At 36.7% G+C, this 14,721-nt stretch overlaps 1 protein-coding gene across 1 annotated transcript in view; it reads left to right on the forward strand.

Moving 5' to 3' along the window:
* LOC149708733 (telomerase-binding protein EST1A-like) overlaps positions 1-14,721 on the forward strand; it is a 61,269-nt gene that overhangs the window by 12,530 nt on the left and 34,018 nt on the right. Inside the window, exons 8-15 of the mRNA XM_089864274.1 lie at positions 198-395; positions 3,264-3,325; positions 3,423-3,568; positions 4,112-4,370; positions 5,602-5,699; positions 6,801-6,904; positions 7,688-7,864; positions 9,300-9,461. Coding sequence (XP_089720400.1) covers positions 198-395; positions 3,264-3,325; positions 3,423-3,568; positions 4,112-4,370; positions 5,602-5,699; positions 6,801-6,904; positions 7,688-7,864; positions 9,300-9,461 — 1,206 coding nt within the window. The remainder of the gene's footprint in view (positions 1-197; positions 396-3,263; positions 3,326-3,422; positions 3,569-4,111; positions 4,371-5,601; positions 5,700-6,800; positions 6,905-7,687; positions 7,865-9,299; positions 9,462-14,721) is intronic.

A 14,721-nucleotide genomic window follows, 5' to 3' on the forward strand; every position in this document is an offset into this window, starting at 1 on the left:
TTATTGATATATATCGAAACTGAGTTTTCGTGATTTTTCAATGTGTTTTAAAAATAGAAACTTTAATAATTCAATTATATTAAAAACTTGATATTTTGAAAGTAGAGACTCGAAAGTGTAACGTAATACCACTTTCGTCATAAAATATGATTATGATATGAAATTGTAAATTCGCATTCCGGCCTTTAACTTTTCAGTACGAAGTTGTTGAAAAGAAGAAAGTTGAGGAAAAAAGCTTCTCTGAAAAGTCTGAGAAATTGAAAAAAGGCTGGAAGAACCGAAACAATGATAGACTTGAAGTCTGGGTTCATCCTTCCGGCATCCAACATTCCAAGACTGAAGATAAAGATAAAGATAAAAATGCCGGCTCAGAAAATGAAATCTCAACGGTAGAGGTTAGTAGAATACATTTTTGCATTCATGAACGCTTAGGGACCGGAGGCTCCGAGATGATCAAGGCCCGTGGCTATTGCGAAGCGAGAATATTTTTTTTTAACTAATTTAGTTCGCCGTGTTTTCTCGCTTGGGGGCGCTTTTAGTATCGTGAAATGAAAATAAGTTTAGCCTCGTGACCCCGTCGACTGCTACAATATTAGGTTAAGGCATAGACGTAGAGCGGTGAAACCGACCGAGGTCGTGGATAGTAAAAAATTGTTTTAGAAAATTTCCAAAGACTTTATTAAACAATCATTCCAAAGATGTAAAGGATAAAAAAGCTAAGGTTATGAAGGAGTAAAAATATTTCTTTTCCCTAATAAAACTGTGAATAAGCAACTTAAAGAAGTTTTGTTTTACTAAAAACACTACAATGTTAAAATCTCATGATTAATTTTGTTGTCCACACAATCTAACCAAAAGATTCGATAAAAACTAAATAGCCCCTAAAACCAGAGAGCTGCAAAATTAAAATATTAACCTCCAACTCCTTCCAACTCCAAGGCAATACAGAACAATGACTCCAATTCCTCCCAATGCCATAATCAAAAGTTTCAACTCCGCAGAACTCCGCCAAGCGAAATGTAAAACTCCTCCCAACTCCTTCCATGAAAATTAAAATTTCTTAAACTCCTCCCAACTCCTTCCATGAAAAATAAAATTTATTAAACTCCTTCCAATTCCTTACATGAAAATTAAAATTTCTTAAACTCCTTCTAACTTCGTCCATTAAAACCTTTCTAATTTCTAGTCTTTGGAAGATTTCTTTACTCTTTAGAATTGGAAAAATAGAAACTTCAAGTAAAACGTGTAGCTCATTACAGGGCTCCCACCAGGTCCCTAAAAGTCCCTAAAGTCCTTATTTTCCTACAAGGTCCTTAATCTACCCTAAAATTGGTATTCGGTCCTTAAATCACCCTATTTTTATAAACCTCAGAAAAAGTATAAGGGTGACCTGAAAATGTCTTGTCTGAGATTTTACCAGAGCCCCAAATTTGCGGAGCTCGCTTCGCTCGCTCCGGTTATTTATGATTTACTAAATGTTAAATTTAAACGAATTGACTAATTTTTATAACAATAACAAATCGTGCAAAAATTATTCGACTGAATTTAGACTGGTTTTCATATATGTTCGCCATGTACATTATTGCAAATGGTCAGAGAAATTTGTTCAAGTTAGTCAGGGAAAACCTGGAAAAGTCAGAGAATTTCATTCCAAAAATGTTGTACGAACCCTGTAAAGGCCCAAATTCTAGTTCAGTGGATTTTTTAAAAATCAGTAAACATGATACGAAAATAGTTACTTCTAATCAAAAAAACCTTCCTTATACATTAGAGCCAGTATCAAGTCTTACCTACCGCTCCTTTAGAATAAGAATATAAACAAAAGAAAGTCAGAAATAATATCCTTTTTTTTTGTCTAAAAAATAGAAAAGAGTAAAAGGTTTCTAACTGTTTGTGATATTTTCACAGAATAGATATAATTTTGTTTTACCAGTGGTCCCTTTTTGGTTCCTACTTTTAGAATTTTGGTCCCTATTTTACCCTATTTTTATCGTGAAAAGTCCCTTTTTCCCCTATTTATTTTTGAGATTTTGGTGGGAGCCCTGTCATTAGTTTTCTTTCAAATTTGACCTGAGATTGATATCACGAGTGCTTATAAATTATCATTTTCAAATTAGAAATAATATTTACTCATAAAATTCTTCTAGACATTAAAAGTTAAGATTTGGGGGAAAAAGGCGCTACGCGTTGTCGTTGAGTCATATTTTACGATTAGTTTCTAAAATTAGCTATTTAATTAAAATCGGACTGATTCGCTTCGCAAATGCTATTTTGAAGGATATGGCCACGAACTTCACGAATCAAGAGATACTAACACTAGAGTCCATTCTGTTAATAGTTGTGCCTGCCAATGTGCCTACTGCCTTACTTAAATATGCCTCAAAGCTAGAATGGAGACTCTTGTCAATGGTTTTAAGAGAAAAGAGTGTGATAGACTCACTGAGGGGACGTGTCACGTGGGGTTACGGGTGAAAAAAGAATTTCGTACGAAGCTTCTGAAGACAAGTAACGCTAAAGTCCGCTTTAAATTGAAGCCCTACCACTTACCAGAGTCATATTTTCCAACTCCGTAGATTTCCATGTTTTAAGATAATTTTCCATTGCCTCCCAACTCCGCAATTATAATTATCATTATTCCCATCACACGAAAACTTCCACTGCCACCCAACTCCAATTTTATCTCAGAAAAACATTTCCAACTCCCGGAGTTCCTATCGCTTAAATGCGGAACCCAACGGGGTTCGGAGTTCTTCCACGGAGTTGCAGCTCTCTACCTAAAACAGTTACGTTAATTTATGGGTGAAACCTTTCTCTTTCATAAAATTTTTATAATTAACTCCTAAAATATCAGCGACAATTTATGGAAGACTCCCCCCCCCTGTCGCAATGGTAATAAAAGCGCCATCTAGTACACATATTGGGTGAAAAGCGACAATTTATGGAAGACCCCCCCCCCTTTGCAACGGTAATAAAAGCGCCATCTAGTACACATATTGGGTGAGAAGCGACAATTTATGGAAGACCCCCTTTGCAACGGTAATAAAAGCGCCATCTAGTACACATATTGGGTGACAATATTTCCTATATAAAGTTGAATATTTCCCCACATAAAAATCGACATGCACGCACGGGCCTAGATCATCTCGGAGGCTCCGGTGTACCTAATGAGGCCTATTATTTATTACTTCTTCACATAATTATATGAATTCCCGGTTATAAACATAATTAATTCCATATTTTGATATTTTTGTTTTTAAATGTAGTTGAATAAGAGGTTTGTCCTAAGCTTTTTACACGTTCATGGGAAGCTTTTCACTAAAGTTGGGTAAGTTAATTCACATAAAATTTAACATATTTCACAAGTGTTAGTACACACGTACAAAGCTTAAATGTGTTTAATTACTTTTCAATCCATTTTGTAGCATGGAGAACTTCACCGAGACAGCTAATCAAATGCTACAAGAGTTCAAAAACCTATTACAGTGCAGTCCAGCACCTTTAGCCTCTGTTAGACTTTTGCAACTTTTAGCGATAAACATGTTTTCTGTTGCTAATGCTTCAGCGAAAGGTATGAATAAGTTTTTCTTTCAAAAATATCAGCGGATAAGATGTATACTTTTTGTTTGCCACACGTTTTTTTCGGGTACCCGCCCCGATACCCGACAACCGTTTTTTTTTTCGGGTACCCGCCCCGATACCCGGCAACCGTTATTTTTTCGGGTACCCTCCCCGATACCCGACAACCGTTTTTTTTTTCGGGTACCCGCCTCGATACCCGACAACCGTTTTTTTTCCTCGGGTACCCGCCCCGATACCCGACAACCGTTTTATCGGGTACCTGACCCCATAACTGTTTTTTTGGGTACCCGTCCCGACAACCGTTTTATCGGGTACCTGACCCGACAACCGTTTTATCGGGTACCTGACCCGACAACCGTTTTATCGGGTACCTGCCCCGACAACCACTCTCTCGTGAACCCGCCCCCATACCCAACATGGAAATTTTTGAATGCCCAAAACCCGATTCCTAATCCAAAACTATTTCCCTTAGTACTAACTGTGGACCTGATAGACCCGAGTGTTTTGATCGAGTATTTGATTATTTGATTAGGTGGACCTCCCATGAGCTCTGCGGAACGACCCCTTCTACAGGAACAAGCGTTACAAGTCAGCCTTGCCATGATGGCTATCGTGATCGAGAGGAGCATCACGCTTCTGAAAGAACACTTGGTCAGTCCCGATTACCCCGCTCAACTTACGAGCTACGATTTGGCTCAACTGCTACCGACGATAAAGGTTTTTACTGACTGGATGTCTTGCCAAAGAAATCTATGGTCTCCGCCGCCAACCCTTGGTGATCTCAGAACAAGGTAAGATAGAACTCTTTCTTGTCTTGACTTGATGGGAAATTAATGGCATGGCATGCCGCATGACTGCTAGTGATTGTTTTTGATTGATAAAATGATAGGAAAGTCCGAGTCGACAACAAACGTTTTTCGTTAATTTTATAGAAATTTTAAAGATTTAAAATTTAAATGGTCGATTATGCCTAATCCAAATTTTTGATAAACACAATTAACATTAGTACAAGGATCTTTCAGAAGTGTAAAGAGTACGCTTTTTGCTGAAAGCTTAATTGGTGTCGCTGTCGCTAATTAGTTATGTGCTGTTCTGTTCGAGGGGCTGATCACTTGCGAAATCGAGTGTACAAACGCCCATGAAATCAGATTTCCAATATCTTGAAATTTTTGAAATCTTAGTTGAAATCTTTGAAAACCGGACTTAAAATCTTTGAGAATTTTAGTTGAAATTTCTGGAAATTTTATGAAATCTTGGTTGAAATTTCTGGAAATTTTATGAAATCTTGGTTGAAATTTCTGGAAATTTTATGAAATCTTGGTTGAAATTTCTGGAAATTTTATGAAATCTTGGTTGAAATTTCTGGAAATTTTATGAAATCTTGGTTGAAATTTCTGGAAATTTTATGAAATCTTGGTTGAAATTTCTGGAAATTTTATGAAATCTTGGTAGAAATTTCTGGAAATTTTATGAAATCTTGGTAGAAATTTCTGGAAATTTTTCGAAATCTTGCTTGAAATCATAAAACTTTCTGTGGAAATTTCTATGAAATCATGAAATTTTTCCAACTTTGTTTGAAATCTTGCGAAATTTTGGTGAAATTTTTGGAAATCATAAAAATTTCTGAAATTTAAAATCTTTAGAAATCATTAGGAATTTTTTGAAATCTGATATCGAGTGTACGTATTTTTTGGAAGTGATCAGTCCTCGGTTCTGTTATAAAAACGCACACTTGGTTCTTAAAAAAAAATTTATTTGGCTTAGCAAGGAAACTTTTATTATAATTTATATCAAATTAACGGGAATTTCTAATATTTGGTATTTTTTTTTCCATATTGTTATATCAATCCATTAAAAAATGGTTGACTGAACATTTCACTCTCCCTTTAAGATGTACATGCATGCTGTAAAATAATTTTTGCATTCCTGTGCAAATAAATGGATAGGGATGCAAATTTTCAGAGACATACTTTCTGGAACCCAAGTCGTAGATTATATTTATTTTTTTTTTGAATATTTCAGTTGTAAAGGTGATATTTGGACGCTGTATGCAAATCTCTTAAATGAACTGAAGAAAATGAAGGACTGTGGAATTGAACTGAAAAATACAAAGCTAGAAGGTAAATTTTTATTTTTTAGGGGTAAATTAAATTTTAGAGTGTTTATATGAAGAGTACAGATGGGAGGAATTATGTTCAATTAAAATTCATTCCACAGGGTTCATTCAACCCTGGAAAACAGGGAAACCTGGAAAAATCAGGGAAATTTTGAATTTTTAGTAAAATTCAGGGAAACAGGGAAATTTGTCCTTTGACTATGTTATAGTCATATTTGCCCCCGTCCTTCGATAGCATTTGTTCCATATACGGGAAAAACCTGGAAAATTCAGGGAAGTATATGGGGGAAAATCTGGAAATCTCAGGGAAATTCGTTTTCCAAAAGTTGTATGAACCCTGTTCCAAGTGTCGCGCAGTCGTTTAAAGCAAAGCGCGGGTCCAGTGGATCCCCTACAAGTTGACTTTCTTCCTGAACTCCGGGTTTAGCTTGGCGAAGGCTAGTGGGAGGGATTTATAAGTGCACTTATAAATCCCGCCCACAAATGCCTCCTGCCTTCGCCAAGCCAAAACTGGAGTTCGTTAGGAAAGTCAACTTGTAGGGGTCCAATCGACCCGCGCTTTGCTTTAAAGCAGGGTTGCCACGGGTCAGGGAAAAGCTGGAAAAGTCAGGGATTTTAAAAATGGGCCGACAAGGTCAGGGAATTTTAAAAATTTCAACAAAGTCAGGGAATTTGATTTTAGTGGGTGAAATTTCCGGGGATAAGTCTTTATTGAAAGAGTAATGAAAGTTTCTCCTCATCCTCCCTTAAGACAGAAAACTCTAGAGCAATCCTTAAAAATGCTGTCTACAATTGGTTTTGTAAAGTAAATTATAAGCACTTAACACTAGCTGTAAACATTTACACTTTCGGCCTAAAAGGTCAGGGAAAATCTCAGAAAAAAATCGGGGAAAACCTGGAAAAGTCGGGGAATTTGGTTCCGAAAATTTCATGGCAACTCTGTAAAGGGTAATCTTTCAATTTTGGGTTTATTGAAGAGGTTTTTTTTATACTTGGGAGTGAAGTTATGCATAGAATTACCACTTACGAACAATGTATTGCAAATTTAAATCGAGTTTAAACGTAAGTGTTTTAATTGTTTAAGAATGTTTTTCTGTTTCTTCAGGTTATGACTTGGTGATTTTACCAGAAGATGTTAGTTTGGCTTGTTTTGTTCCTCTGCTTGGTGCCCCACAGAATCCTTACTATGGACAGCCGCCTCTAGATAAGGTAAAGCAAATTTTCATTTATTATTTTTAGGCAGAATCTTTCATAGAACTGAACTGAACTTCCTAAGGGAGAATGATATGGTCCGATCGACAACCATTGTTTTTTTAGCTTGATAAAATAACTTAAATCGTTTACAAAACTTAAAGGAAATGCGAGTTAACAATTTCATATCATATTTTAGCACGAAAGTGGTATTACGTTACACTTTCAAGTCTCTACTTTCAAAATATCAAGTTTTTAATATCATTGAACCAAAGTTTCTATTTTTAAAATCCATTGAAAAATCACGAAAACTCTGCAGTTTCGATATATCAATAATTTAGTCTTGTCGAGCTTGTTCGCACGTTTGATGACAGCACTATGACGCGAGGGGGAATTTAAAAAGCGCGGGAATCCTATACGCGACTCGAGCTGCCCGCCAGTCTAAACTCTGGGTCTGATAGCGGAGAGTGTGGCGCCATCTCTAAGGGGAAAAATATATCTGTGACGTCAGACTACGGGAAACGTTTTAGCCTTTCTTAAAAAGTAGATTTCTAATAATTTGAAATGAATCATTTTCAAATGCATATTGCGGCCAAATAAGCAGCAGAAATCGGAGGGAGAATTAAAAGCTTGATATTTTTGAATTCACCGAAATTAATTCTATCTTTTGTTAAATAAATCAGAGCTGGTTTTTGAAACGAAGCTTCTCATTCCCTTTAAAAATGGTTTGCTGGTCATTTCATTCTTCATATATTGAATGCAATTTGTTTTCTGATTTTGTGGTACTGGTTGTCTATTTAGGAACGTGCGAGAACTTGGCTGCGTATAATAAGGATCCTATTTTTTGGTGACTATCTGTGTGGTATCAGCCCTCCATATTTGAAATTCGATGTACAAACTACAAGCTACGTCTCCCTCATTACAAGTCATTCCGAGGAAAATACCGAATCCTCAAGTCCCAATACCACTTACAATTCCGTAAGTCCTTTTTGTAAATGACTTGAGTTACTTTATCTTGAAGGAAGGAGGAATGGATTGGAAATCCCCATACCTATAGCGTTGCCTCTGTGCCCCTACCTACGGCACCATAGTCCTCCCAGTAGGGTCGTACCGAACGAAATTGTGAAGGAGAAATTTTTTTTGAGATTTTTCTACATAGTTTAAGCAAAAATGGTATTATATATGAGTATTTTTATTCCTATATTTTCCTATAAAAACACACTTTTTCTCCTATAAAATTCTATAATTCCTTGAAAAAAATCCTGTTTTTCCTATAAGGAATTTAAATTTTTGGCTGGGCTCCTTGCGGTAGTAACAATGTTTTTTAGAAGATTACATATTGAGCGTGGAACACGGAGTATTAATTTAAATGCCTTGTGGCCCCAAGTGCCCTAGTGAGCATTTAAACTAAAAAACTGTAGATTTAAAAGTTTTTATAACACTATTTATAAAGTATATCCCCTTCGACCTGAGTGGCAAAACAATACCCAATTGACCTAAGCCTTCAATGTCACGTGTAATTTGCGGGAAATACCCGCTACAGGGCTTTGGTATTTAAAATTTTATATATTCGAATACTTTCGTTTATTTTCAAATCAAGTTCTTGGGTTTTGAGTCGGCTACTTGCACAGGGCTGTAAATTAAAGAGTGTTGTGTTTTACTGTGCTGAGATTGCTCGGGCTTTGCTCAACGACTATCTCTATTGCGTTTAGGAAACACAATGCTTATTCTTACCCATTTTAAATACTTTAATAACGACCAAACTCAATTGTAAACCATTTTAGGTCATTACATTGAAATTTCAAATATTACAGTTCATTTGTTGAACCTCAGTTGGCGTTAGTGAAAACCGTATTCCCTCGGTCTATCTTTCCACCCCATCTTGTTAGAATTAGTAGATGTTTAGGTTTTTACGTGCAAAGGTGTGACTGTTTAGTCCTTTCTTGTTCACTATTTCGTTCATGGTACCAGGGAGGAAAGAGGTGAAATTTAGTCGAAATGAGGATGGGCGATCTGCCGTAATGATAGTCTCCCAGTGTACCTTGAGCACGACCCTGCTCTTCGAAAGGCGATTGTTAAGTGTTTGGCGTATAACGCCACTGTATTTGTTTGAGCACTGTTTTTTACGACACTACCGAAACGCCGAGGATGCTGGGAGGACTTCATTGCCAAAGATGGGGTACAGAGGCTTCATTATAGGTCCCAGTGAGATCCTAAAATAGGCTTATCCCTCTTTATGAAAAGAATGACTTCATGGCTCCAACATTGTCTCGTTACCATGTTTTCATGGTATCCTGATGACATTCGTCTGGTCACATAACTGCATTCAAAACAATCTAATCGCGTATCTTTCTGTAATTTTCTCGTAATTGTCCAATTAAATTAATATATTTTCTGTGTTCTTTCTAAACAGTCAGACGAGGATGATACGATTGAAGATCTACCCGAAGATTATGATGAAGATGTTCCAAAATCACCGCTCGATGATACCAGTGATATTGGAAAGTTATGGCATCGACAAGAAGCCCTGAAAAGGAAAAAGGATCGCGAGGAAAGGAGAAAGGCTCAGATACAGGTAGGTTTAGTTATACAATAATAAGATTTATACCAACCCATGTTTTGTTCACGGGTTAATTTTGATTTACCACTCGGTATCGGTGATGGCGTTTTTAAAAATGTTTTACTGCTCATGTTGTTCAAAAAGGGTGGTAGATTCTAAGTTCAGTGGATTCTATGCCGCAGGGCTCCGTACGGAACCTGGATAAGTCAGGGATATGGAAAATAGGGGGATAAGTCAGGGATTTAAAATATTTTCCTATTATGTCAGTGATTTCGTTTCGTATATCAAACCATTCTTCGAGCAGTGCTAATTATGAGCCAGGCGTGAAGAAGTGGGCTCTGGTAAAGTAAATGCCTTAAAATGGTCAGGGATATTGCTAAAATTTGGTCAGGGGTAACCTGGAAAAGTCAGGGATTTTCATTGTAAAAATTTCGAACGAACGAACCCAATGGGAAATTTTTAATCGAAAATTAATATTCTATGGCATTTTGCCGTCCATGAGCTACTGTTTAAAAGTTATGACTAGTGTGTTTTAGGGATGGCCCCTTTAACTATACGTAAAAAACTGAGGACAAGGGACCGTCCATAAACTACGTCACACTCTTATAGGGGGGAGGGATTTATAAATTTTTGACGGACCGTGAAAAGGGGGAGGGAGGGATTCTTCCATGCGTGACGTCACGTTTAACATTAATTTTTTTACAAAGTCAGTGAGAGGCCGATTGGCTCGCTTTTGTTACAGAAGAAAAAACACTGCATTCCAAACCAAAATTTTTATTCTATCATAGCTTAAATAGTATAGAATATAAGCAATGAATTTCCGACATATCGGCTGTACCCATATCGGTGCATCCCTACTTCAAATATGTTTTTAGTCTTTTGCCAGTAATAATTTAGAAATGGTTAATCGTAGAGTTTCGCAATACAGATATAGAATATCAAGCCTAGAGAATCGCTTGAGAATGGTTTGACCTATCGCGGTATGTCTTTCTTATCGCGTTCCATCCAAGCTACACTTGCTTATATTCATTGTAGCAATGTTTAAATTCATGGTTTCTGCCATCTTCAATTTCAAATGTATAGCATGGGTAATGAGTTTAAACCGTATTATCAAGTTTAAAGACCTAAATTGATTGTTGGTATGAAACGCCATCTCTTTTTCTTGCCAGTTGTGTCGAAACATTTACAATGACAACAGATACCACAATAATTAGATGATTTTTACGTACGAATCTTAAAATAGTTTAGAACACATTATTGAAGTCCCAAATGGGAAACGGGTCACACCGGAGCCTCCGAAATGAACTATAGTCTGTCAAACGAAAGAAGAGCCCTGAGAAATTTGTCCAAATTGGTGTCGCCACCATCGACCCCATAGTACTTTATCAACTTGTTTTGTTTTGTCAATAGTCGTCTGTAATATAGTCTGCTATAAACAGATAGGCTTAATCGCAATAGAACCAATAAATTTTGCTATATATATTTAATATGTTTATGTTTCATGATTTTTTACGATCATCGAGTATTAAAGAATAAAAATCAAAATTAACGACAAGACACCAGTTTTATCTTTGTTGAACTAGCATTGCAATATATTTTAATGACATAAGTTAAAGTACTTGTCCATAAGTAGTTCAGCATCAAAGCGTCTTCAGTCCACGTTTTCATCAGAGTCTTCGCTGTCTTCTTCCATATTAATTTTAAGAGGTTCAATTGTGGTTTCGATGATGGGATCTTTTTCCCAATACTCATGCATTATATTCTCGACGTGCTCTATTGCCTTACGCCAATTCTCTGGTATCACACGTTCAATGGCCCTCAATGTTGCATCTTTGACCGTCGAGAGTTTGAAACCAGAATTCTGCTTCGCAACTTCGTTCTTCTCTTGTGCCCATATTAGTTCAATCGGGTTAAACTGGCAATGGTACGGTGGAATCCTCACTACCGTGTGACCTCTACTTTTAGCAACCTCGTCAATTTCGTACTTCAGGGTTCTGGACTTGTGACGCTTTATTATTTCATAAAGTTCACGTCGAGAATATAATGCATGAGTATTGGGAAAAAGATTCCATCATCGAAACCACAATTGAACCTCTTAAAATTAATATGCAAGAAGACAGCGAAGACTCTGATGAAGACGTGGACTGAAGACGCTTTGATGCTGAACTACTTAGACTTATGGACAAGTACTTTAACTTGTCATTAAAATATATTGCAATGCTAGTTCAACAAAGATAAAACTGGTGTCTTGTCGTTAATTTTGTTTTTTATTCTTTAATACTCGATGATCGTACAAAATCATGAAACATAAACATATTAAATATATATAGCAAAATTTATTGGTTTTATTGCGATTAAGCCTATCTGTTTATAGCAGACTATATTACAGACGACTATTGACAAAACAAAACAAGTTGATAAAGTACTATGGGGTCGATGGTGGCGACACCAATTTGGACAAATTTCTCAGGGCTCTTCTTTCGTTTGACAGACTATAGGCCCATGCATGTCAAATTTTATGTGGGGAAATATCCAGTTTGTTAAGGAAAATATTTTCACCATAAATGGCGCATAATTGACCGTTGTGACAGGGGTCTTCCTTAAGTTATCGTTGATATTTTAGGGGTCAGTCATAAAATTTTTTTGATAGAGCAAAGTTTCATTCTAAAATTAACGTAAATGTTTTTGGTGCTATTAACTTTTTATTGCATCTTTGGTTAGATTGTATGGATGACAACAAAATTAAATATTTTATTTTAGAATTGCTATTTTTAATAAAACGAAACTTGTTGAAGTTGAAAAATCAGTTTATTTTCATACTTTCATAACCTTTCTACATAAAGGTTTACCTTTTGTTTTTTTAACCTTTTCTTTTCGATCAGTTACATCTTTAGCATGGTTGTTTAAATAAAATTAGATGTTAAATCATTTTAATTAAAATAATTCGGAAAGAGTAATAAAAACGTATGCGACCTTGGCCCAAATACTTAAGCAGTCGACAGGGTCACGGGGTTGAACTTTATTTTACGGCCGTGTAAGCGCCCCCAAGCGGGAAAACACGGCGAACTAAATTAGTTAAAAAAATATTCTCGCTTCGCCACACGCATGGGCCTAGTTCATTTCGGAGGCTCCGGTCACACCCGGCGATCGCTGCCATTAAAGCTTTTCTTGCCAAAGCAATTTATTAGGGAGGCGACACTAGTGCATAGTGGGGCCACATATTTGTAATCTTCGATAATCGACCCCGATTGACTGATGATACTTTACCCAGCTAATAGAAAGCGAATTCCCAAATTTTCTAATTAATAAATGGTACGGGCCCACGGCGTTTCTGTAAATTCCTCAATTCAAATGGAGGAGGATTGCGTTTTGAAATAAATAGCTTCGTGTCACACCATTAGCCTTCATTTATATTATTACTAGTTAAGCTACCCCGTGTTGCCCGGTCGTTTAAAGGGAGTGGAAACTGGGAAGGATTTACTTTCTACTTAGACGCTAATGTCTTTGCGCCCATCCGTTTGAAATATCTACATGATATAAATTCTGTTTTTTGGAACAAATTTTTTAAAAGTTCAAATTGAATAAAACGGCATAATAAGGGCAAGAAGCGATATCTAAATTATTAGGGAGAAGGTATAAGAAGCCTAAGTATTCGCGCACCATAGTCCCAGTCCCCCTTTCAAAATACAAGGGGGGACGTAAAAGGAGGCGCCGGGCTATTTCGCTACACTCTCCTCAGTCGGAAAATATGTAATTTTCGTCATTCGCGTTGCGCTGACGTGAGTTTTCAAGAACAAATGAGATGCTGGTTGTAATTTAGAGGCGGGGATTATCTCCGGATCTACGTTTGGACTGGAGATAAAGCTAGAAATGTGGCGAATTTATCCTTCTCCCTAGTAAACTAGATATCGCTTCTTGATAAGGGGTTAATCATAAAGCTAGAATGGTACGGGCTGCGGGCTTAGAATAGCACGTACTAAAAATGCGTATTGGCAAGCTCTACCTTTAAATCTCAACCAATTTGAACCAAACCGTTCATAACCTTCCACTAGTGTTAACATTACGAAGTGGATAATGTTTTGCGAGTTAGACCCAAGGTTTGGCGACCAAGGAGGTGTTAATCGCCACCTCTAAATTACAACCAGCATGCATCTCATTGGTTCTTGAAAACTCACTTTCAGCACGACGCGAATGACGAAAATTGCGTATTTTCCGGCTGAGGAGAGGCGAAATAGCCCGACCTCCTTTTACGTCCCCCCCTTGTATTTTGAAAAGGGGACTGGGACTATGGCGCGCGAATACTTAGGCAACTTAAACATTCTCCCTAGTAAACTAGATATCGCTTCTTAGAGCCCGGCATTATCTATCCATTAGCTACGTTATTTTATCTTTATCCATATTCGAAAATTATCCACAGAACTTACATGTTAAATCGTATTATAATCCACAACTTTGATTATGAATAACCATTATCCACCAATTTGTTACATTACATTCAATTCATTCAATTAATTACATTCAAAACGGTAGCTAATTTTTACAGAAATTAAAATTGAAACAGAAGTTTTAAATCTCTACAAGGAAAGAAGCTTAATTTAGGCCTAATATCGTATATGTAGTTTTTTTCTAACTTGTAGAAAGTTGAATGTTTGAACTCCTAAAACGCAATAGCATATCTATTTTTGTGCGTGATGTCCCGTGGCAACATTACGCGGCGGAAAAATAAGTAGAATCATTAATGAATCAATCAATTTGTGGAATGAGAATCGGCCTTCGTAAGCTTAGCTGCGGTGGAATGTGAGTTTTAGGATTCAGGCTTTCTGTTAGATGAGTCAGAAACTCCCACGATTAACTTGTCCAAAGAATATTTGCGACTAGAAATGAAGACCCAAAGAGAATGTGGTCTAAAATGTTGTCTTTTAAACAGAAGATTTAAAGGGAGGGTGAAGTAGAAAATCAAGTGATTTTTTATCGATTCTTCTACTAATTATAAGACCAGTCTGCATAGTGAAACATTCAGGAAATACTTAATTCTGAATGATTTTAAAATTCAAATTAGGTTCAGATTTAAAGGATAATTTTAAACGAGGACTGCCGACCAATCGCGTAACGCCCTGTCTTTTTGTTAACAAAATTCTCGTGGCACGCTCCATGTCTCACGCCACGATTGCGTAAATTTTATCAAATCTCGTGATAAATTTCATTCGACACGGAACGTGCCACGAGAATTTTGTTAATAAATAGGCAGGGCGATTGGTCGGAGGTCCTTATTTAA

This window comes from Phalangium opilio, unplaced genomic scaffold (assembly GCF_054372755.1).
Source record: "Phalangium opilio isolate 3A_F unplaced genomic scaffold, DU_Popi_V2 ptg000013l_1, whole genome shotgun sequence".
In the NCBI taxonomy this organism is placed as follows: domain Eukaryota; kingdom Metazoa; phylum Arthropoda; class Arachnida; order Opiliones; family Phalangiidae; genus Phalangium; species Phalangium opilio.